General features: G+C 46.9%; 1 protein-coding gene across 1 annotated transcript in view; it reads right to left on the reverse strand.

The window, feature by feature from the left end:
- MTPN (myotrophin) overlaps nucleotides 1-25,627 on the reverse strand; it is a 314,032-nt gene that overhangs the window by 139,768 nt on the left and 148,637 nt on the right. The window contains exon 3 of the mRNA XM_078671781.1: nucleotides 11,592-11,675. Coding sequence (XP_078527907.1) covers nucleotides 11,592-11,675 — 84 coding nt within the window. The remainder of the gene's footprint in view (nucleotides 1-11,591; nucleotides 11,676-25,627) is intronic.

Consider the following 25,627-nt stretch of genomic DNA (forward strand, 5'->3'; position numbering starts at 1 on the left):
CCAAGTCTAACAGATGAGGCGTGTGGGCTCCTCGACCTTTCTCAGGACCTTCTTCTCTAACGAGAGCAACGCGGAGCTGAGCCTCCAACAGCTTTCGGGACAACTCCCACAAAGCCTTCAGATTTATGGCACGGTACTCTGAGCACGATTCCAGGTCGTGGTCGAGCTCCAGAGACACACGAGGTGCGGATACGTCACAGACATCATCCAGTGGCAGGAGGCGCAGGACTTTAAGCCAGACCTACGTTGGGACTTACACGACGCACCAGTCCAAGACTCGAAAAAGAAGTTGATAAAAAGTTGCAAAAGGCTAGCTAAAAAATACCCAAGGGGTAATTTGTTCCAGAAAAAGAAAGAACTGACATGAGGGCGCATGGGCGATGTCATCCCAGGGCCCACGATGAACGCGGAGTTAACAGACTCCACCTACAGACGTGTAGGGGAACTGCTGTTGAAAAATCTCTGGATCCAGACTGACGCCTGGAGGAAATTCTAAGGTAAGGAATCTCCAACTAATAGTCTCTATCAGATAATTAATTCTTGCTTCCCGAGAGACATCTGAAGTTTGGTATAAATACCTATAATGCTGGAGAAGCACCTTTTGAATGTCATTGCATTGGTTGACTAGCACATTTGTGCCTGAATCCATTATTTCCAAAACTGCATTATTACTGCATTTAAGATTGGTTGACAAGGCTAACATCTTGCCAGCATGTTCACTCTCTTCATAGTTCTTTTGGTGAAATGTTTTATCATTTACTAATTTTAGAGTAAAAAAAAAAAACAACACTTTCAATTCTGTCTAGCCTGGAATAATGCTTTAGTAGCTAAAGGCAAATACAACATTTATCTGTGTTGCTTTAAAAAGGGTTTTCCCACAGAGCCATAATGTTTTTTAGCACGGTTTTATTATTCTGCCATATTTATGGCTTATTACTACCTGCACCAATTAAGACTCATGATCTACAAAGTCAACCCCAGAAGTCAATCTACTTCAGTTGCCCAAGAAAAGAAGCGCCCGGTCTGCAGGGTCATGTTCCACAGGAGATAATGGTTTCTATAAAACGTTTTTCAAACAAATTACTGGCAAAATGTGTCAACTGATAGAAGATAACAGCACAGCGTATTCCTCTTTAGATGCCACCAATATTAATCAGAGCAGTGTCTCATTCTTCTATACTGGCCATAATGGGAACTATAAAACAAAATCTGGTGGGTGAGTCTTTTATCAACCAGTCTATTGAACTTACAAGTTCAAAAAGCACCAGGAGGATTAAACCATCAGAGCTCATAATACAAACTATTGGGCATCAGTCAGTGCCTGCAACAGGCTCTTCGGCAAAGCCATCCCTTGTTCAATAATGTCCAGAGTGGGGATTTAACTTCAAAGCAGCTGGTGGTTGGGGGAGAAAGGTGCTGGGTATATTGAGGTTCAATAAGAACTTTCGATGGGGCCTCAGCAACATAATTCTGATGTATTACTAACTCAAGTAACCCACTTTACGCGCCCACAGTTTCGCTCCATTCCACTTCGAAGGTTCCTAATGCTCATTCATGAAAATCTAGAAGGACAATCTTCCTTTTTGATTCCCAATCAACTGTTCAGATTCAAGTATCTACAAAATCAATATCAAGCAGTTTCTTCCATGAATGAACAGCTCAACAAGTTTGGCAAAAAACGTTCCCAGTTTTTGTTTGCAAGTGTTGAGCAACTAGATCTTCTAGATCTTGAGGTTGGCTTGGCATTAGTACAAAAATGCCTCTGATGCGAAAAAAGTTCCTGCCTCTCAAAAACAAGGTACAAAAGTTAGAAGACCACTTGTTGGTCCAATTTATGTTGTTTGGGAACACCAGAGGAAAGAGAATTCAGATGGCGTAATTCTGTTTATCACCAACAGGACAAAAACTCCTTGATTCTTCAACTGACCTTTCAATAATGCGGAAACCGAGCTCCAAGCCAACTAATTCCGCATGCCAAATATCCATGCACTAGTTTAGAAAAAAAACTAATTTGAGGACACAAATATAATGGGCGTAATGATCCATCCGGCCCCATGGCACTGCCTAGCTCAAGCTGGAATGGTTTCCTGCTGCTACCTAAAGCAGTTACACCACATAGGTTAGTAAACAACAAAGGCCTAAACTCATTGCTCTTTACTTAAAATCGGAGTGTACTCCGCAACCACTCAACCTCTTCAAAGAAAGAATGCGGTAAGTGGACTTCCATCTCTGAGCATCTTCATAATAATTGTACTCACATTATATCTGTGTGTTCCCTATACAGGCTCAGAGTTCTACTAACGAACAAAGGAGACAGCCCTTTGAGAGTCTAGCAAGACTGCGCTCATTTTGGGATGTCTTACAAGGTTCCTTTTAACTTTTTTCGGATGAGGGCTTAACTTTACAGGCTGAAGCATGTCGGACCCTTATCTTCCGAGAAGGTTACATTGAAAATCAAGTTTAAAATGTTCCCATTTTTTTTATTACAATAGTCAGTGACCTACAAATAAAGCGGTGCCTAGATTGCATTTCCGTTTCTCATTAAGCAACGCAAGATGTATTAAAGGACAACTGAAATATGTACAAACACCCCACCTAATATTACAAGGATTATGGCACTGCATGCACTTACAAAACGTGCTGCATGCACTTCGATAATGTCTTTGTATAAGTGTTTAAACTAAATGAGGTATAAGGCACTTTAAATTAACCACGTGCAAAATAAGCAAATTTCAACCTAGGATAGGTTTCAGTTATTCGTGGTACGATACAGGCTTCATATTTACAATGTATACCAGTGACTGATTATTGAATTGCTCTAAGGATTGTTGCACAAAATGTGCTGCAATTTTCAATTATGATGTACGCATTATTGAGAAGGAATATGCTTCTTACCAGTATGCATCTGTTCTTGGCATGTAGAGCTGCAGAGTTGTACATTTAGCAATAGATCGCCACCTGGTGTTGGGCTCGGATGATTGCATGTTGTTGTTGTCTTCTTGGAAGAAGTCTTTGTAGTCACGAGATAGGTGACTCCTCCCTTGGACAATACTGCGCATGGTCATCGACTCCATCCTCAGATTGTTTTTCGCCATGATGGGAAATGATGGAGTTAGTAGAAGTAAAGTGAAAGGATGTCCATTCGTGTGCATCTAAGTAAGATGAGTACTGGAACAGATACAAATACCGGGGAGGCGGGAGGGCATGTACAACTCTGCAGCTCTACATGCCAAGAACAGATGCATACTGGTAAGTAGCATATTCCGTTCGAGGCATATGAGCTGCAGATTGTACATTTAGCAACGATTGTGCAGCAGTGTCTCCCCTAGCGGTGGTCGCTTGTATCCGTTGCAGCATTCTGAAATAGTGTTTTAAGGACAGCTTGGCCTACTGCAGCTTGCTGCTTGGCTTGCACGTCAACACAATAGTGTTTAGTGAAGGTGTGTATGGTAGACCATGTTGCTGCCTTACATATGTCCTCTAGTGGTATGTTTCCTAAGAAAGCCATAGAGGCTCCTAGTTTACGAGTGGAGTGCGCTCTAGGAGGAACTGTTCGTGTACGTTTAGCTTTTTGATAGCATATTTGAATACACTTTACAATCCATCTGGCAATTCCTCCTTTAGATATGGGATTGCCTTTGTGTGGGGAAGAGAAAGATACAAATAGTTGTTTTGTCTTTCTGAAGGATTTAGTCCTGTCTGTGTAGTATAAAAGAGCTCTTCTAACATCTAGGATGTGTAAAGCCCTTTCCGCAACAGAGTCTGGTTTTTGGTAAAACACTGGTAACTCTACTGATTGGTTAGGGTGAAAAGGAGTAATCACTTTTGGATTAGGTCTAAGAACCACTTTGTTAGGGTGTATCTGAAAAAATGGTTCTTCTATTGTGAATGCTTGTATTTCACTAACTCTTCTGAGAGAGGTGATGGCAACAAGGAAGGCAGTCTTCCATGTTAGGAATTGCAATTCACACTTGTGTAAAGGCTCAAAAGGGGGTCCCATGAGTCTTGTAAGGACAATGTTCAGGTTCCATACTGGTGCAGGTGGTAACCTAGGTGGGATTATTCGTTTTAATCCTTCCATAAATGCTTTTATCGCAGGTACTCTAAAGAGAGATAGGTGTTGTCTATTTTGTAAATAAGCTGCAATTGCTGCCAGATGCAGTCGTATGGAAGAATAAGCCAAGTTGGACCTTTGTAGGTGACGAAGGTAACAAATAATATTTTGGATGGAAACATCCAATGGATCAATGTGATTGTTGCTACAGTATATTGCAAATCTTTTCCACTTGGCAGCATAACATGCTGTAGTGGTGGGTCTTCTAGTTTCTTTAATTATATTCATACATTCTGGTGGTAAATTTAAGTAGCCAAACTCGAAGACCTCAAGAGCCAGATCGCCAAATTCAGTTGGCTTGGTTCTGGGTGCCTTATTTCTCCATGGTTCTGTTTTAACAGGGATGGCGTGAGCCGTAATTTTTTATGTGGAACCAGTGAGAGATCTAGTAGTGTGGTGAACCACGGCTGGCGTGCCCATGTGGGGGCCACTAGTATTAGTTTGAGAGACTGTTGTCTGAGCTTGCGTACTACTAGTGGAATGAGTGGGAGAGGCGGAAAAGCGTACGCAAATCTGCCTGACCAATTCATCCATATTGCATTCCCCTCCGACCGCGGGTGTGGAAATCTGGCGGCGAAGGTTGGGCATTTTGCGTTTTCGTGGGTGGCAAACAGATCTATCTGTGGGTGCCCCCACATTTGGAAGAATGGTTGTAGAACCTGTGGGTGCAACTCCCATTCGTGAATCTGTTGTGATTGACGACTCAACAGATCTGCTATCGGATTGTGAATTCCTGGAAGGTGTTCTACAGTCAGATGTATGTTTTGAGGGATGGCCCATCTCCAAATGTTCTGTGCAAGCTGGGACAGTTGCAGAGAGTGTGTGTCCCCCTGTTTTTGTATGTAATACATAGCTGTCATATTGTCCGTCCGGATTAGAACAGCTTTGTTTCGTACTTGTACTTGAAAAGTCTTGAGTGCTAGGTAAATCGCTAGCAGCTCTAAATGATTGATGTGGAGCAGTTTTTGTTGGCTGTTCCATTGGCCTTGAGTGGTATAGTGCAGGAGATGGGCTCCCCATTCTGTGAGGGATGCATCTGTTGTCAGCAATATTTGTGGAACTGGTTCTAGGAAAGGCCGTCCCTTTGCCAAGTTTTTGGTGTTCCACCATTGCAGAGAGCGATATGTACGCTGTCTACCAACACCAGGTCTGTGAGCTGACCTTGAGCCCGATTCCACTGCTAGACATTCTTGTAGTGGGCGCATTTGCAGTCTTGCGTGAGGAACTATGAAGATGCAAGACGCCATCATGCCTATTAGTTTCATGAACACTCTGGCTTGAAGAGAGTGTTGGCATTGACAAAGGGAGACTAAGTTCTGAATGCTTTGAATCCTGGTTTGACTGGGATATGCTAGAGCTGCCGATGTGTCTATGGTAGCTCCTAGATATTGGCTCTAGGTGCGACTTGGTGTAGTTTATTGTAAACCCTAAGTTGTGTAATGTTTGAATCGTTTGTTTTGTGTGTTGTACACACTGGTTGAACGATCTTGCTTTTATGAGCCAGTCGTCGAGGTAAGGGAAGAAATTTATCTGTTGTCTTCTGAGATGTGCTGCTACTACTGCTAAGCACTTTGTAAACAATTGTGGTGCTGTTGTGACTCCGAATGGAAGGACTTTGAACTGATAGGGTTGTCCTTGTATGACAAATCTTAGATACTTCCTGTGCGCAGGATGTATAGGAATATGAAAATAGGCGTCATTTAGGTCTAGTGTTGTCAGAAAGTCTCCCTGTTGTAGTAATGGGAGTACTCGTTGTAAAGTGATCATGTGAAAATGATCTGATTGAATGTAGTGGTTTAGGGGCCTGAGGTCGAGGATCGGTCTTAATGTCCCGTCCTTTTTGGGTATTAGGAAATACAGGGAGTAGACTCCTGTTTCTTGTTCCTGTAAGGGGACCTCTTGAATAGCATCTTTTTGTAGAAGTGCTAGAACGTCCTGTTGAAGCCGTGTTATGTGTTCTGTGGACATTGGACGCTGCCTGGGTGGTATGTTTGGGGGGGGTTGCTGTGAGTTGTAGGCAGTAGCCATGTTGGATAATTTGTCTTACCCACCTGTCTTTTGTGATGGAATTCCAGACAGGTAGGAACTGTGATAATCTGCCCCCTACAGGGGTGGAATGTTGTAGGGGAGGCAGAGGGAAGTCACTGTTTGGGAGTGGAAGAGGAGCAGTTGTTGTTGTTACCTCTACCTCTTCCCTTATTGTTGTTGCCTTTGTACCCTCCTCTAAAGTAACCCTTATTAGAGGAGGTTTGTGTATGTGTTTTAAAAGATGACGCGTTATCTGCGCCGGTCTGCTTGGAGCCTCCTCTATAAGAGGAATGACGAAAAGAACTTCTAGTCTGGGTAGATTGTAATGCACCCATAGACTTAGCAGTGTCTGTGTCCTTTTTCATTTTTTCTAGTGTATGATCTACCTCTGGCCCGAACAACTGGTTCTGATTGAAGGGCTGGTTGAGGATGGTAGTTTGTACCTCTGGTTTGAAACCGGAAATGCGTAACCATGCATGACGTCTGAGGATAACACTGGTGTTAACTGCTCTGGATGCTGTGTCAGCTACATCTAGTGCGCATTTAATGGAGGCATTAGATATTAGTTTGCCTTCCTGTAAGAGCTCTGCTGCTTGATCTTTGTATTGATCTGGTAGATGTTCCAATAACTTTTCTAGTTGGTCGTAGTGAGCCCTATTGTAGCGTGAGAGTAAGGCTTGCGTGTTTGCTATGTGCCATATGTTTGTTGCTTGTGCAGCAATCCGTTTCCCTGACGCCTCAATGATGTTTGATTCTTTGTCAGGCGGGGTTGTGTCACCAGAAGTCTGGGAATTGGCTCTTTTACATGCATTTGACACTACTAAAGAGTCCAATGGTAGATGTCCCTTAATGTAGATAGGATCTGCTGGTGCTGGTCCATACTTTTTCTCTATTCTTGGATTTAGTACCCTACACCTTACTGGATCTTTAAAAAATCTCTGGAGCATGTTTAATGACCCTTTTGATCATAGGTAGTATTTGAGTAGATCTTTGTGGCTGCTCAAAAGTGTCGAATAAGAAATCCTCCTCAATGGCATCAGAGTGCATTGGAACTCCGTGGTAAAGTGCAGCTCTGTTTAGTAGATGATTGAACCCAATACTATCCTCTGGAGGGGAAGATTTTGTTGGGTAGTACTGAGGATCAGGGATATCTGGTGCATTATTTGGTTGGAAATTATATGCATCATCTTCTTTGGGATAATCTGGGTTGACATCTTCATCCTCATCTAAAGGGTATGAATGTGTCTCTGGTACATCATCCCCCCCACCTAAGTCATACTCTTCGTCGGTGTGGTGTGATGATGCAGGAGATTGAGCAGGAGAATTTATAGGCTCAATATATGGAGTGATAGGAGAGGAAGAAGGTGAAGGAGAGGAAGGGTGCATTGGAGATGTTGCACAATCCTTTTTGGCAGGAACCACAGTTGGAAGTGGTGTGTCTGCTGGTCTCTTTTTGTGTGGAATTGCTTCCACATGTCCAGTTTTTGGATTATTATAGACATTTTTCTGCTTTGGATCTGTCCTAAATAGTTCTTCCTCTTGTATAATCCTCTTCGGCGCCGATTTCTTCGGTGCCAATAGTGGTTCTTAAGTCTTTTTTGCCTTAGGAGGAGTTATTGAGTCCTGTGGCAATTTCTTCGGTGGCGAAGGTGGTTTAGGCTTGTGTGTATCAGGCCTTGTGGTCTTTGGTACCGTTATCGAAGATTTCGGCGTGGAGACAGGTTTTGTTGGGCCTGTTGCATCGGAGTCTATCTTCCCGTCTTTGTTTTTGGAGCCGGATGGTTTTGGAGTCGAAGCTTTCGGGTCCGTTACTGTTTTTGGTTTCGGCACCGATGCCTGTTTAGGTTTGGGTGCCGAAGAGTCTTTGGGCGCTGAAGGGTGTGTTAGCTTCGGTGCCGAAGAGTCCTTCGGTGCCGAAGAGTCCTTCGGTGTCGAAGAGTCCTTCGGTGCCAATGGAGGAGGTGGAATTGGCACATGTGGTTTTTTCGGTGCTGAGGCACCGGAAGGCGTAGTCTTTTTCCTCGGAGCCGAGCCGGAAGGCGGGGCATTGGAGGGTAAATTTCGGTCTCGACTAGGCCCCATGGGCGGAGTGCTGACCGTTGCCTTTGGTTTGGGCAGTGTCTGTTGTGCAGGGGCAGAAATACTCACGGGTTGTCGAGATGGAATCGAATCGTCCGAGTCCTCTGCTCCCGATATGATCTGGAGATCAGGCGAGTCTCCCTCGGCGACGAGTAGAGCCTCGTCCTCGGAGATATCTTCGAGTAGGTTCTCGTCCTCAGAGACGTCTTCTTCGACGATCTCCTCCTCAAAGATTGCCTCCGGTGCTGGCGCTGATCTCCTCATTTCGTGTCGACGGGCACTCCGATCCCGAATGGTCTTTTTCGATCGGAAGGAGGCACAGGCTGTGCAGGTCGACTCGTCATGTTCTGGCGAGAGACAGAGGTTGCAAACCTCGTGATGGTCGCTATGAGGGAATTTTGCTCGACATATCGGGCATCTCTTGAATGGAGTTCTGTCCATGAGGCGTAGGCCGTACGGCGCCGATAGGCCCAAAGGTTCGCGTTGACACACCGGGATGTAGCTGGTGATGTCGAAAAGTGTCTTCGATGTCAAAAGTTGTTTGTCTAAAGCTTCCCGCTTCGAAAATGCCAAAAAGAGTCTTTTCTAGCCGGAGCGGAAAACTTTCATCCGAACCCAGTGGCGGAAAAAAACAATCTGAGGATGGAGTCGATGACCATGCGCAGTATTGTCCAAGGGAGGAGTCACCTATCTCGTGACTACAAAGACTTCTTCCAAGAAGACAACAACAACCTGCAATCATCCGAGCCCAACACCAGGTGGCGATCTATTGCTAAATGTACAATCTGCAGCTCATATGCCTCGAACACACAATTTCCATAAAGGCTTATTCATCCATTAGGGAACTGCAATACGACATACAATGTTGTAGAAACCCACGTAGAATGCAGCACCAGGACCAGAGTCCGTACTAAAGCTGGTGTGAAACCAGAGGTGGGTTTTAAGGGGAAAACGGAGCAAAGGGTGAACCTACCAGTGGGAGTTAGACTGAAGGCCTGTGTGTATCCATGTGGCCCAAAGACACACCAGAGGGAACAGAAAGCATGCCGAAAATGTACAGCAGGCCCTCCCTAAAAGACTTGACTTGATGTGACATTGTGACGAACCTGGAAAGTCGGAGTGCATCTGAACCAGCAACTCCGGAGTTCCAAAGCTGCATGGCACGTCGACACCTGTGTCTTGTCTAGTGGTTGAAAATGCTGGAAATAGGCCTATTCCCACTTGGACTTCCTGTGCTTCTTCTTTGACTTACCCAAAGATTTTAATCATAAAGAAGCTCTGCAGCGGGTAAAGCTACAGGAGTGGGAATGAAACCTTGCTCAAGTCATGCCATGAAGTCATGAGGTGTATTGCAGCACAGAGCTTTGCAAACCTGAACAGCCTTTGTGTTCATCTGGGCGCAGTCATCGCAGGTTCTGGAATCATGTTTCGTCCCCAAGCACCACACGTAGAACTGGTGGCGATTTGTCACAAACATTGGTTTGTGACAGTCCCTACAAGATTTAAACTCCTTTTAGAGAAGAGGCATATCCCTTGCTCAATGGAAACATATTCGAGAAAGAAATGTAGAGAAAAATCCTGCAACATACTAAAAGAACAGGGCTCTGGTTCTGAGTCTGAAGGAGAGCAAAAAAAGGGAGTGACATCAGCGCGCATGGGAGGCCCTTCGATGTGGCACCAATCGTCATTTCTGGAGCAGAACGAAGTCAATGCGTAGCTGCATGGTGCCACCCATCAGCATGCAGGAGTACAGCTTTAGTCTTTCAGACCCAGTGGGATGCTAGGGGAATATTCACAATGTGAGGAATCAGTGGTTAGAAGTATCCATCAGAAAGCTCTGCTTGCATGTTTAACCCCTTGGCCTCGGCGGTAATTTTGCCGCGGGGGGGGGAGGGTTGGTATGGGTTTGGGTCGCGCGGCGTGTGGGGGGGCATGACGTAACTATACTTTTTAAATTTTAGAAAAACATTTCCCCTACTTTATCAAAAGATGGTTATTTCCAATAGCTGAAACGCTTCACCGGATGTGAGAGTCTCCTGTACTGTGAACCAGAGGGAGGTGCCACAGATAAACAAGCCCTCTTGCCAGGGTGACTGCTCACTCTGAAAGAAATGTATATGTGAGCGACGGTTTAATCTTCAAATGTAAAGGGTGTGTGGAAGCCGGTATTGGCCTTAATTAACGGAATCACTTATAGCTTCCTGGCAGCACCCGTTTATTGTTCTGAGTGGAATTGTAAGAGAGCTACCAGCTAAGATGTGAAGTGTGTGCTTTTTAAAAGACAGTTACCCCTGAAATAAAATGCTTCCTGATTACACAAATATATTATTTTTTAGGAGAATTGTAAGGTAGTTACCAGCTAAACTGTGAAGTATGTGCTTTTAAAAGAGTTATCTAACAGCTTTGTTGCGGCGGCTATTCCGCCGCAGCGCTAAGGGGGCGGGGGGCCGCGCGGCGCGCCCATGCTGATGACGGAACTGCTCAGTCATCAGCCGCGGTGGCGCTTTGCTCATGACGGAGCGGTTCAGTCATGGCCCCGCCTGCTCAATAGAACGCGCCTCGCAGGTGCGTCGGACGGGCCATGACGGAACCGCTCCGTCATCAGCACAGCGCCACCGCGGATGATGACGGAGCGGTTCCGTCATCAGCACAGAAAAGGTTAAGAATAAAACAATCACAAATTCACTTCCTAGTCTGCAAAAAATCTATATTTTGGAAACACTATCTTAAACCTTTTTGTGCATTTTTTACGCCTTTTTGCGTATTCTCTAGCAGCCTATCTTATACTATGCGTAATGCAGGTTTAAAATAATGACTTAAACGTTCACAGTGCTTCCGGTCAAAGACTGCACCAACTAACAGAGGATTCATTAGGTACGATAGTGCATTTCCCAATGGTGAAAATAACTTTTATTTAATGGTCATTTAATCTGTGTGTGTTATTTTATATGTAGTTATCATAAGGTGAAAGACTGAAAAAAGTTACAGAATATTTTGTTTTTAGCCACGCCCAAGCGCTTACTCAGTCCGTCCCCTTGCACGCAGCATCACAGTTCCGATACTTTTTTTTAATGCACTTCGACCACTGAATTCAAATGTAAAAACACATTTTATTTTTTCCAGCTGCACACCCTGTCCGTGTTATCTGACTACTACCACTAGCAATAGGTTAAAAGCCTCACTGTCAGACAGAATTTAACACCTTTGGATAACCTCTGCACGGCCCAGGTGTCTGTAAACAAGCTGCAGTGCTACAAAGGGGAGGTTATCCTCGTGACACCAAGAGTCGAGCGTCTTGTAAATAATTTACATGGGATCGCGATCAGGTTGAAGCTGGCTCTTTGTTAAAGCACAGAGACACAAAACTCACCTTGGATAGCAGCAGCTTCACGCACTTGGTATGTCCCTCGTAGCACGCAGACAGGAGAGGGGTGATGCCATGTTTGTCTGCAGCCTGAAAAGGGATAGGAAAGGGGTTAAGTAAGCCACTGACTTGTATTCAAGAGGCCTAGGCTAAACTGGCACAACTACAAGTACAAGTGTTTGGTACGTAGAATGTTACGAAATATGCACGTATAGGAACTTCTACCGAGACGGCGTGCATGGACAGGAAAGTCAACTTTTAGGTAGTGAAAGTGACAGCAAGGTCAATAGCGCTTGGCTTCTAGATCAGAAAGTATCTGCAAAAGCACTAACCTTATGGAAGGACAGAAAGTCTTTAGGCAAACTCTGGCTCGCTGCAAATAAACACTGCACCCCTGAAGTACCGAGGAAGGTGGAAGAGGAAAGGATTAAGGTAGCAAGAGTCCCACCTCGAACTCTAGGAGAGGTTGGCCGGTTCCTGTCGGTGTGTAGCACCTGCAGTTCTAAAAAGCAGGTACTGAGACTGGTCTCTATCGGGCTCTCCATTTTTGCACTCACCCTCGGGTGGGAAAAAAAAAGTAACCCTGCAGCAGTCCCACCCTTCACTGCATTGGAAGTAACTTCAAAGAGACTCGTTATAGTTCTTTCACAATCTCATTTCAGATTGGAGACGTTTTCAGTATTATATACAACGAAGCCATAGTTGTTGCCTAGTATTTTATGAAATTAACAGCCATTGGCAAAGCCAATAGTCTTGGCTTGTTGTAGGGGTACTGTTGCGTGTTGTAGTAAATATGTGGATGCAATGATAGAAACAGCCAAAATACAAGTTGTACGGCACACTATACCAAGCACAGATTTTTTGTGAAGTTTTCAGCCACTCCCTTAGAGACCCATCCCCCCCCCCCCGTTTTTTCATCCAACTTAAAGCTCTGGCAGTGCTTTTTGTAAAGCAAACACAAGGCGATAATGGATGGAGCGCTGAAACTTCAGACACTCACCCCAGTCACAGATTTGGGTTGAATGCATCATCGTTCTTTAGCTCACTTCACCACCCCAGCTCAGACCCAGCCATATGCAAATCAGTCATGACCCTGTGCTTCATGGGAACGTTCTGTAAAAATATGTAATCCTGGAGCAGTGTGTGGAAAGGACAAATGCAACCCCCTCCCCGCCGATCAGCCCCACACAAATGGCAGGTGATGGTCGGCAGCAGAAAAAAAAAAGAACTATCTTCATCAATAAACACATCACACAGCCACATGGCAAACACTCAAACAAGCAAGTGGACGTGCTGGGATGAATGAGTATTCATATAGAAATATGGCCCAGTCACTCGGACTGATGCATGCTTTGTGTAGAAGGCGGGAGCTCCGGGTCACCGTCTACGCAGGCTTCTCGACCGCACTTTACATACCTCGGAAAAAGGCAACGAGGCTGCTGCTTTCTGTCCCTTGCAGGTTCTCTCCCCCCCCCCCCCCCCCCCCTGTATGCGTTGTAGTCGTATCTTGAGTTTGGCTGATGTTCCTGCGTAGAGAGCTTTGCCGTACTGCAGTCTACTGTTGACGAGGGCCTGGGTGACTGTCCTTCTGGTACCGGTGTGGGATCCATCTGTAGATCTTGCGGAGCATGCGGTGGGTGTTGAAGCAGCAGCAGGAGACTGCGTTCACTTGCTGGGTCATTGACAATGCGGAGTCCAGGATGACTCCCAGGTTGCGTCCGTGGTTGGTGGGCGTCGGTGCAGCTCCCAGTGCGGCCAGCCATCATGAGTCGTCCCAGGCGGAGGGGTTGGATCCGATGATGAGGACCTCCGTCAGGCAGCTGATACTTATCCATTCGGAGATTGCCTTCATTCCTTCGGGGAGGTTGGATTTGGCGGTGGTAGGGGCCTTGGTGAGGGAGAGTATCAGCTGGGTGTCGTCGGCGTATGAGACGATGTAGAGATCGTGCGACCTGGCGATGTTGGCGAGCTGTGCCATATAGATGTTAAAGAGTGTCGGGCTGAGGGACGATTCTTGGGGTACACCGCATATGATCTTGGTGTCTTTAGAGAGGAATGGGGGTGGGGTAGGAGGCGGACACTCTGGGTTCTGCCAGTGTGGAAAGAGGTGGTCCATTCCAGTGCTTTGTCGCGGATCCCTGCATTGTGAAGGCGTGTGCGGAGAGTGTTGTGACAGACCATGCCGAAGGCAGCCGAAAGGTCCAGGAGGATGAGGGCTGCGGTTTCTCTATTGTCCATCATGGTCCTGATGTCGTCGGTAGCAGCAATCAGGGCTGTTTCGGTGCTGTGGTTGTTGCGGAATCTAGATTGGGACTGGTCCAAGATGTTGTTTCTTTTCGAGGAAGGTGGTCAGTTGCCTGTTGACGATCTTTTCGATGACTTTCGCTGGAAACGGGAGGAGGGCCGGAAGTTCTTGAGGTCAGATTTGGGTTTCTTGAGTAGGGCGTTTATCTCGGCGTGCTTCCAGCTCGGGAAGGTGGCGGTCTCGAAGGAGATGTTAATGATCTTGCGGAGATGGGGTGCAATAGTGGAGCTTGCTTTGTTGAAGATGTGGTGCGGGCAGGGGTTGGAAGGTGAACCAGAGTGGATGGTGTGCCTGATTTTGATGGTGTCTTTGTCGTTGACGTGGGTCCAGGAAAGCAGGGGTTCGATGTCGATATGGCTAGGGGGCGGGGCGTCTGAGGTGTCTGTCTGCCGGGGGGGGGGGGGGGCCGGGGTGCTGAAGCCGTCGAGGATGTCTGCGATATTGCGGTGGAAGAAGGTGGCTAGTGAGTCGCAGAGGTCTTGTGATGTCGGGATGCCGTTGGAGTTGGAGCTGGTGTTGGAGAGTTCCTTCACAATGTTGAAGAGCTCTTTGCTGTTGTGTGCGTTGTCAATGCGCTCTTTGAAGGGGGTCCTTTTGGCAGTTCGGATGAGTTGGTGGTGTCTGCGGATGGCGTTCTTGTAGGCTGTGTTGCTGTGTGTTCATGGTGGCAGTTCTTCTCGAGCCTGCGGCAGGCCTGCTTTAATGCCTGGAGGTCGGCAGTGAACCAACTGGCTTTTCTGTCGGTGCGTCTGAGAAGATGAGGTTGAGCGTTTGTCCGGCGGAGTGGGTGGGAGTCATGACTAGCTGTTTGAGACCGAGGTTGGCAAGGTTGTCAAGCAGGGTGGTGGAGTTGCTGTTGTTGGTGTTCTCGAGGTGGAACTTCAGGTCTAAAAGGAGGATGTAGTCTGTGGACGCAAGGGCGTGCATGGTGACTAAGTCTGCGATGCAGCCGGGGCGTCTGTAGATGAGGGTTCCACTGAGGGTGGTGTTGGGGTCGGTGCGGATCTGGAAGTGCAGGTGTTCGGCGGTGGTAAGCCTGTCGTCGGTGCTGGTCGAGATTCCGCGGGTGTTTCTGTGGACGATGGAGATTCCTCCTCCTGTTCCGTTGGTGAGCTCCCTGCAGGGATCTCGTAGCCGTCAGAGATGGCTATAGCGATGTCCATCCAGGTCTCCGTCAGGGAGGCGACGTCTGGGGAGGTGGAGTTGAGTAGGTCCCAGAGTTTGATGGCGTGCTTGTGGGCGGAGCGGGTGTTGAGTAGAAGGCATCGGAGGTTGTTGCGACCTACCCCGGTGGGCGTGGGGGTGGTTTGGAGGCTGGTATATCTGCAGTTCCGGCAGGAGAAGGGTCCTTGGGTGCGCCCTGGGGTGGCCCGGAAGCAGGTGTGTAGTCGGCCGACGTTGAGAGCGTGGAGAGTGCTGGTGTCGTAGCTGTGTTGGGCGTCGTGGTGTCAGAGGGGGCCAGGGGGTATGGCACTGAGCACGGTCCAGGAGCGGACAGGCACATACGGGCTTGCCTTAGGCGCACCTTCGGCGCGCCCGCTGCCGTGTGGCCTCGCAGCGCCCGCCATAAGAGGAGGAGGAGAGCGGGCGGAATTAACAGGGGGCACACCTACCTCTGGCCACCAGGGATGAGGCACAGTTGGTAGCCAGCGGGTGGAGATGGGCCTCGAGCTCACGGCAGCAGCGAGCTAAGGGACACAGGCACAATAGGTGGTTCTGTGCGGCATGGGGAGCGACCTGCCTGGAACAGGGCAAGGGTTGCTCTCCTCACCGCACAGCGGCTGCCATCAGAAGGGGAGGTGGGAGGGAGGAGCAGTTGGGAGACGGGAGTGGGACGAATGGGCGAGCGGGGGCGGGCCGCAGGGCACACAGCGGCAGGAAACCAGGCGAGCAGAGCGGGCGGAATTAACAGGGGGCAGAATAAGGGTACAAGAGGAATATGGAGAAAATAAAGGCAGAATTACAGTACAAAACAGAGCAAAATCACAGCGAGGCACACAGGCGGAAAAAGGGGCAGAGAGGGCACACAGACACCTATGGCCTACAACTGGCCACCAGGGATGAGGCACAGGTGGTATCCTGCAGGTGGAGGAGGACCTCGAACTCACGGCACAGGAGGCAGCAGAGAGCTAAGGCACATGGGCACATCAGGTGGTGCTGTGCGGCGTGGGGAGCGACTTGCCTGGAACAGGGTCAAGGGTCGCTCTCCTCGCCGCGCATCCGCTGCCATAAGAAGGGGAGGTGGGAGGGAGGAGCAGCTCGGAGGAGGGAGCGGGACAAATGGGCAAGCAGGGGGCGGGGCCGCAGGGGACTCACTGAGTAAACTTCGCAAGTAGCAGTACATCACCATTAGTGCAATTTTACAGGGACATATATTCACTGAAAAAAACATAGGTTTCAGGGACGTTATAGTTGGACATTTCTCTAATACAAAACCCTAGAAATTGCCCCATTATAGTTAGTTCAGCTAACTATAACTCGTGGACCCACAATGCACTTCTGATGTCACATATTACATCATCCATGACCTGGTCAGTGACATCACTGATATCATCATCCAGTTACTGTGTGTTTCTGTAAAGTTTAAATATACTTTTATATATATATATACATGTGATCAAGCGGCGAAACGCGTCATGGCGACTGGTGGGCTGTTAATCACAGAATAAACAACACTGGAAAAGATAGCACGGAGTTTGTGGCCTTTTTCTCAATTTTCGTTGTCAGCGGGAGCGGATGCTGAGTTGATTTCGAACTTCTTTGAGTATATATATATATATATATATATATATATATATATATATATATATATATATATATATGCGCCAAGGTGTATTAAAGAATGAGTGGGTGTATAAGTATGGATGGAGGATTTTGTAGGTGTGTGACAGATTGTATAAGTGAGTGATTAAACGGGTCTAACTGAATGCATGGGTTAGTGACTAAACTGTGTGAATGTCTGTATCAGTCCGTCTGTTGTGTAAGCTGCTGCATGGGTTGGTCAGTATCTATGTGGGTGTGTGAGAGTGTGTGTGAGAGTGTGTGTGAGTGTGTGTGAGAGTGTGTGTGAGAGTGTGTGTGAGAGTGTGTGTGAGAGTGTGTGTGAGAGTGTGTGTGAGAGTGTGTGTGAGAGTGTGTGTGAGAGTGTGTGTGTGAGAGTGTGTGTGTGAGAGTGTGTGTGTGAGAGTGTGTGTGTGAGAGTGTGTGTGAGAGTGTGTGTGAGAGTGTGTGTGAGAGTGTGTGTGAATGTTATATGTGCTTGTATAGCGCGCAGCAGCCCCAGCAAAGGGGCGTCCCGGCGCTTACTGTATGAAAGGGGACAGAGGATAGGAAAGTAGGAGGGGAGGGAGATGTTAACCGAAGAGGTGTGTTTTTATTGCTTTCCTAAAGGTCAATAGATTTTGTATCCCTCGGATCTGGTCTGGGAGGCCGTTCCAGAGTTTGGCAGCCAGGTATTTGAAGGAACGGCCACCCATCCTGGATAGTTTGATACGAGGAACCGTTGCGAGATTTTGGCCTTCTGACCGTAGGGCGCGCCGAGGGACGTAGATTGACAAGAGTGGGCAAAGCATGGGGGGGGGGGGGGGGGGGGAGGCCGTTTTTAGGATTTTAAAAGCTAGGCATAGCGTTTTGAAGTGTATCCTTTTCTCCATTGGGAGCCAGTGGAGCTTGATAAGGACGCTAGCCACAGACGTGTGGCGAGGGAGACCTACCAGAGCCCTGGCAGCAGCGTTCTGGACTCGCTGGAGTCTAGCTTTTTCTGCAACGTTCGTTCCTAGCAGAAGGGAGCTGGCGTAGTCCAGCCTGGAAAGGATGGCTGCTTGGACTATCGTCTGACGGGTTTGGTTGTCAAAGAATCCCAGGATGGGCCTAAGGTTCCGTAAAATGCCGAAGCAGGTTGCTGCCACTTTTTTAGTATGGTGAGTAAATTTGAGGGCAGAGTCTACCCAGACTCCTAGGTTTTTGACACAGTCCTTGGGCTCAGGTGGTTGTCCCAGGTTTTCTGGCCACCAGTTGTTCCCCCAAGTGTTTGTCTTTTTTCCCACCAACAACACCTCTGTTTTACCGGCATTGAGCTGGAGGTAGTTTGCTGTCATCCATTCTGTGATGTCAATGAGGGTTTGTTGGAATTTTTGGGCGCTGTGACCACTTTCATCGTTTAATGCCACCACCAGCTGCGTATCATCAGCGTAGGATACAAGAGATATTCCGTGTCTCCTAGCTACCTCTGCCAGGGGCTGGACATACACATTGAACAGGGTGGGGCTAAGAGCTGACCCCTGGGGTACGCCCTGTTCAATGGGACATTCCCTGGAGAGGTTGGGGGGGGAGGGGGGTGGAGACTCGAAATGATCGGCCAGAAAGAAAGTCTCTAAACCAATCAAGAGCGAGTCCTGATATCCCGACCTCTTTTAGCCTGAACAGCAAAACTTCGTGTGACACCGTGTCGAAGGCAGGACTGAGATCAAGTAGAAACAGTGCTGCCGTTCCACCAGAATCTAAAATGGTGCGGAGGTGTTCTGTCACACTTAGTAGGGCTGTCTCGGTGCTATGTCCCGCCCGGAATCCATGTTGTGACCAATTTAAGATGTTATTAGATGACAAGTATTTGGTCAGGATGGTATTTACATGGGCTTCTGCTACCTTGGCTGGCCATGGTAGGAGGGATATAGGTCTAAAGTTTTCGGCAATGTTAGGGTCCAGCGTAGGTTTTTTGATGATTGGTGATATCCAGGCTTGTTTCCACTTGGAGGGGATTATAGCTGTAGAGAAAGATTTTTTACTGATGTCTCGCAGGGGGCCTAGGACAGTACTGTCAGCTTCTCTGAAGGTTTCAGGTTTGAGAGGGTCTGCCGGTGACCCAGACTTGATTTTATTACAGATTTTAGTAAAATCTTCTAAGCTTAGGGCCGGGATGTTAGCGAGGTTGGGTCTGCTGGGGTCATTGGATGGGATGAGGTCAGAGGTGGAGGGAAAGGTAATATAAATTTTCCGAATTTTTTCTAAGAAAAAAGAGGCCATGTTATCGCATAATGCGGATGAGGTGTTAGGATTAGCCACTGTTTTTTTAGCACTGAGTTCTTTAAGAATTTTAAATATAGTTTTAGAGGCATTATGGCTGTTCTTAATCTCAGTTGTGTAGTAGGCTGCCATGGTCCTGCCTATGTTACGGTGGTAGATTTTTTGCGATTGTGTGTACAGAGGTTTAAGGGCGGGGTCATAGTTTTTCCTCCAGCATCTTTCGGCTTTCTTGCACTCTTTTTTTAGTGCGGAGAGTTCCTTGTTGTACCAGGGACTGGAATCGTGGGCGCGAGCTTTGATCCATTTAGTTGGGATAAGGATGTCTAGGGCTTGGTTAATCCAATCGCAAAATTTGTCGTATTCATGATCGGGATCTCCGCTAGGTGGGGGGGATGAGTGGGGAGGAGTGCATGGAAGTCCTCTATATGGAGCTTTCTCCAGGGTCTTTTTCGAACCTGCTGAGTGGGCTTCGTAAATAGGATGTTCTTGCAGGGTATTAACATAGTTACTAGACAGTGGTCAGTCCAGGTCATAGGCTGGGCGTTTCGACCTGCACATTAATTATGTTCGTAAAAGTGGGGTCCAGGAGATGGCCGCCACTATGGGTAGGGCCCTGTATAAATTGGTCTAGTTGAAGGGCCTCCAGATCAGCTAGTAGAGTATTGATCTTGGAGTCTCCCTTACAGTCGAAGTGGATGTTCAAATCTCCAATAATCGTGAAGTTGGCAATTTCAGTGATCTGTGAGCATAGGTACTCGAGGAGTGAGTTAGTGAATTTGACATCCGTTCCTGGTGGCCTATATATCAGGAGTCCTACCATGCTAAGCTGGGGATTGATTTTGATGTTATAGCGTGCACACTCACTGTCTTTAATATCTGCTTTAGTTAGCTGGCACGTAAGGTGTGATCTGGTCATTATGGCAATTCCACCACCTCTGGAGTTTCTATTGACCGTGTGGGTGGTGTATCCTGTAGGGGTGGCCAGATTAAGGACAGTGTCCATGTCATCTTGAAGCCACGTCTCGGTGAGAAAAAGAATGTCGAGGGCATGGTTAGTGACTAGATCGTGGATTCGGCGTGATGTTTCGACATAGATCGAACATTCAACTGACCAATTTTAATCACTGAGGGCTTGGCAATGGTATGGGATGTTTGTCGATCTGGATTTGTAAGAGAGAACCCACATAAGCAAGCTTAGGGCGCATTAGAGTTGGCCAGGTTGAAGTTGGAGCATCCTTGCTTGGGATGATGCAGTTTAAGTAGCTCTAGTTTAGAATACATTATCTTACCGTTTTGATAAAATGTCAGGGTGTCTGGCGTCTGGCGCTTCCTCAGCGCAGACGGGCTTACCTCTGGCGCACCTCCGGCGCGCCAACGACGCGCCCGCTGCGCTCGTCCGCTGCGCTTCCGAGGTATGCACATGATTTATAGTGGCGGGTGGTAGATGTAGGGGGTGTGGCCTCATGAAGGGGGCGTGGCCTCAAAGAACGCCGGGAAAGGCGGCAGCGCTGAACTCCGCTGCACAGCCTGAGCAGGTGAGACAATGCCCAGAGACAAAGTGCCAGTAGGGGGAGTGGGGAGAATAGTCCACAAAGTTAAGTGACTCTCAAAGTTTAAAAGATATTTAAAAGTTACACAAACACAGCTCCCGGCTTTCCGCCTCAGGAGACCTTACATACATCAGCCGGCACTAGTATTCAGCGCCTTAAGTATATTCGGCAGTGGGCGTGGCCTAAATAAGGGGGCGTGGCCTCACGAAGGGGGGCATGGCCTCAAAGAACGCCGGAATTGGCGGCAGCGCTGGACTCCGCTGCACAGCCTGAGCAGGTGAGACAATGCCCAGAGACAAAGTGCCAGGAGGGGGAGTGGGGAGAATAGTCCACAAAGTTAAGTGACTCTCAAAGTTTAAAAGATATTTAAAAGTTACACAAACACAGCTCCCGGCTTTCCGCCTCAGGAGACCTTACATACATCAGTGTGTGAGTGTGAGAGTGTGTGAGAGAGACTGTGCATAGATGTGTGAGTGGTTGATTCATTGGGTGTAGGGGTTCAAGAGAGCATGTGCAAACAGCTGTATGGGTGGGTGAGTGTGTGTATGGGTGTGTTGGTGAGAGAATGGATGTCTCCGTGGTACATGTCCAAGTAACTACATATGTAAAAGGCAGTGTATGTGAGAGCTGGAGTATATAAATGACTATACATGAGAGTCAGTGATTGGGAGAGTGGCTGTATGGATGAGTGGGTACTTGTATCAATGATTGTATAAGAGTAACTATGCGTTTGTTTCTATTTGAATAAGTGATGTGGTGTGTGTATAACTGTATAGGTTAGTACATGGAAGTGTGATTGATTCTTTGCATGACTAACTAGCTGTGTGATAACTCCATGGATGAGTGGTGGTGTGTGAGTGTCTATATAGGTTATGCCTCATTTTTGGCCTCTCTAGACTTTCGAGTCAATAAAACCAAATCCTTTGTCATCAAAGCTGGAGCTGCCAGAGGCACAAAATCTCCCCACTTCCATCTGGCCTCAAAGAAAATTGAAGTGGTTGATTCTTTTGCATACCTGGGGGTCCTGCTCGACAGCAAACAATCTTGGTCGAAATTGGTGGCAGCAAGAGTCCTTGGTATGGAAAGAAGCCTTCAATCAATAAAAGGTTTCACTAAGTAGCTAGGAGCGAGCCCCGTGGATACAATTAAAAACATATACCAAGCTAAAACAAAGGCGGCCGTAATCTACGGGACTGGTGTTTGGGGGATGACCCAGATTGAACAACTGCAAATAACGGAAGACATCTTTTTTAAGTCCAGAGTCTCATTACCATTCTCCGCTTCCAACTTTATTTTACATCTGGAATAAGGGCTCCCATGCCTGGCTGACTATTAGAATGGCGCCGATCCAGCTGTGGCACTCCATCTGGTGAAAACAGTCCAGTAAACCCAACAAACAATCGGGGATTGTATGAGGCTGGATGGGTGCAGCAGGATCGGATATGTGGAAGCATGACTCTTGGCTATCGGGCAGGTAGATCTTTATAGAGATCTTGCTAATTGCAGAAAGGTCCCTAAACAGAAAATAATCGAGCTATTCACACAGAGGGCTAGTTTTGCTCGTAAGAAAAAGAATGGGCAGACAAAATCATTTCAAGCCTATGCCCTCATTCCGTCAGGCCCATGGGAAGCTTATTTTTACCTTTCACGTTTTACACTAGCCCACCATAAATTTATTTTGTTACGCTTTCGCTTGAACTTCATTTAATTTATGCTTGGGTTTCCAGAGAGGAAGTTCAAGCACGCCGATTTAAGTCTTTGCCCCTGTGACAATGCCTCTTCTCAGACGGATTTACATTTGATACTTTTCTGCAAATTTTATCAAAGAGAAAGAGAAGCGTTTATTCTCCCTATTTTAAGATGCTATCATTTTAAACAATGCAGGGTGGCTCTGTACTTTTTAAAATCCCTATCTAACCCGTACGTATGTTTTTCGGTCACATCATTTGTGGGCATGCATAAGGAAAAGAAAGTCGCTGGGTTAGTTATCTTAATGATCTATAAGGAGCACCTAATTTTAAGAATGATTTAAAATTGTTTTATACATTTTTTTATGAGATCAGTATGTCACGATGAAATTGTGCTTTTATGATCTATTTGTAAACCGATCAAATAAAGATTTTAAATGAAAAGAAAGGTGTATGAGTGCTTATGACCGTGTTGTATTGATGAGTGACTGCATGTATGAGTGACTTTATGGGTGAATTTGTGAACGTGTGTGTAGACCTAGGAATCAGTGAGTGCGTATGTAGTAACTGGTATTGATTTGTCGATGGTTTCGAAAATGGTAGTCTGTAGTTTACAGTGGGTGTATCATAGGTTATATTAGAGGAGGTGCCTCAGATATTCACGTGGATGATGTCAACAGTGATGTCATTTAAGATGTCATCCGTGATGTCACGGACCACGTCATGAATGATGTAATATGTAACGTCATCAGAAGTGCATTGCGGGTGCTCGAGTGATAGTTAGCGGAACTAACTATAATGGGGCAATTTCTATGGTTTTGTACGAGAAATGTCCAACTAACTATAACGTCGCGGAAACGTATGTTTTTTTTCAGTGAATTTCTAAGGTTTTTTAAATGCTAATTTCTAACTACAATGTGCCTGAAACCTATGTTTTTTTCAGTAAATGTCAATGGTTTTTGAAAAGCAAATTTTGTAACTATCAGGTCCCTGAAACCTATGTTTTTTTTCCAGTGAATTTCAAAGGTTTTTTAAATGCTAGTTTCGAACTATAACATACCAGTCGTGTTTCCGGAGTAGTCGAGAAAGGTGAGCGTGGCCTCCGAAACTCCTCTTAGCAATCCCACTGTGTGGTATTTACTGGAGGTACCAGGAGGAGTAGTTAGCCACCAACGTCAACATTGGGGGCCAACTATCCCTTTTATTGCCACCAGTATGTCCCACACAGCAAGATTGATAACTTCTTACATCAAGCCCCGCCCCCTCCCTGCACCACTGTGGAAATGTGCCCCCTAGCACGTTGTAGGTTGGGGATTTAGTCCCCTTGAATGCTGAGGGTCCCTGGAGGTACCCAGGTACCTCCAGTAAGTGCCCATGAGGTGTGTTGCAGAGGTGTAAAAAGGGGCGTGGTCTCGGACCACCTCTCTGCAACGCACCTCACAGGTGCTTCCTGGAGGTACGTGGTGGGCTAGTTCGCCCGCAGGGACCTCCAGGATTGAAGGGGACTTAATCCCCCAATTTACAATGTGCCAGGGGGTGCATTTGCACACTTGCTAGGTCAGGCCTGCCCCCTACCTGCACCACTGTGCAAACACACCCCCTGGCACGTTGTAAATTGGGGGATTACTTTTAAGCAATAAGTAAGCAGCACAGAGCTGCGTTGCAGAGAGATGTAAAAAGTGGCTTGGCCGCTGAACACCTCTCTGCAACGCAACTCCCTGGCTCATACTGGAGGTACCTGGTGGGCTAGTTGGCCCGCAGGGACCCTCCGTATTCAAGGTAAATTAATCCCTAAACTTACAAGGCACCAGGGGGCATGTTTACTGAGTTCTGCAGTTAGGGGGTGAGGCCTCTGCCACGATGCTGGCTTTTTTTATTTTTATTTTACAAGGGGGGGGCTGTTTGCCCCCTCTCTTTTACAATAATTGCGGCCTTGTTTACCCTATCCTTCAGGGCCTGCTCTTTTAAGATTTTTTTTTTTTATTTTTTTTTTTTAACGGCAAGGTGGTCTGATATTTTGAGTACAACATGTAATTCCAACGACAGCAGCAGTCTGTCAGTTAAGTCCTCAGTGGGCTACTGTGTCTTGCTAGAGTGTTCCAATGAATAACTAGAGGGCTAACATTCTGTATTGATGACAAAACGTGTGGAGATTGTCTCTCTCTAGTGGGTAGTGTTATACTCTTACCATATTATTGTTGCTTGCGCCTTCGCTTGTTTTGAAGTGAAATAAGCGAAAGATGTAACTCTGAAGCATATGAAAGGTACCAATGCATAGATGAAGAAAGACATATGGAGGCAGTGTGGTCCATTTGTAAAATGTTTTAAGGATATGCATTTGTGGCAGTGGCTGCTTGTATCATGTCATTGTGAACATGCAGTTGAGTGTATGCGTGTAGCGGAGTGCATGAGTTAGTGATGGTTACATATATAGTTACGCTTGCCATCAGTAGGGTGATTTGTTTAAGTTTCTGCTGGCTTGAACCAGAGTTTAGGGTTATCCATCTGCCAACTGTGCAGTTTGTAAACAGCAGTGTCTTCATTGCCTCTCTGAATTTCAGAAGTTCTTGGATGTTTATGGTCTTTGCAGGATAAGTGTTGCTGCCTATATGTAGAAGGTTGCATCAACTATGCTTTCTTCTTTTACAGAACAGTCAGCTAAGATGCCACTCGAAAGGAGGGAGTTCTCTTCTGCGACTATTACAAAGATTGGCCTTGCTATTTCTGCCATTAATCACCCAGATCCAGTATAACTTCTTCATAATTGACTTGGGCGGGGCAGACCTGCTAGACCAAGCGTCTTCGAGGCCCAGGTCAAGGAGAAGACGCTTGACTTCCTTTAGCCAGCGCACCTTGGACCAACCAGGTGACGAGAGAAGTTCCTTAAGGCCCTCTGCATAACTGGACAATTCTGGGACCCTCCAGATGCGTACCCACAAAAGGAGGGGGCGCAGCCTCGCCAGATCACTAATGGGACGAGTACCCGTATCTAAAAGAAGTGGGAGGGATGGTGTGCTATGCGGGAGGCCCATAAGTTCTTTATGGAATTTATTTTCAGATCTGGACAGGAAGTCTACGTTCTGCACGCCCCACAGTTCAGCCCCATACAATGACGCGCTCACCGCTCTAGCCCTATAAATATCAAGTACTGGAGCGATGGGTTTGAGTGACGAAGTGCGTTGTTCCTTAAGGAGGGTCCCCACCACCCTCTTGTGGGTCAACAGCATCTTTTGATGGTGGGACTTCCAGCTCATGGAATCACAGAGGCGGATGCCTAAGTAATCAAACTCCCTAACCCTCTCTAGTGGGACGCAGTCCAGGGAAGGTGGAATGATATGCTTCTTTGGCGGGTTTAAGACCAAAAATTTGGTTTTCCCTGCGTTGATGGCAAGTCCCCTTAGGTCACAAAAGGTTTTAAAACTGGTAAGGAGACTTTGCAGGCCTGCTGGACTTTGAGATCAGGAGGGTATCGTCTGC

This window comes from Lissotriton helveticus, chromosome 1_1 (assembly GCF_964261635.1).
Source record: "Lissotriton helveticus chromosome 1_1, aLisHel1.1, whole genome shotgun sequence".
NCBI lineage: Eukaryota > Metazoa > Chordata > Amphibia > Caudata > Salamandridae > Lissotriton > Lissotriton helveticus.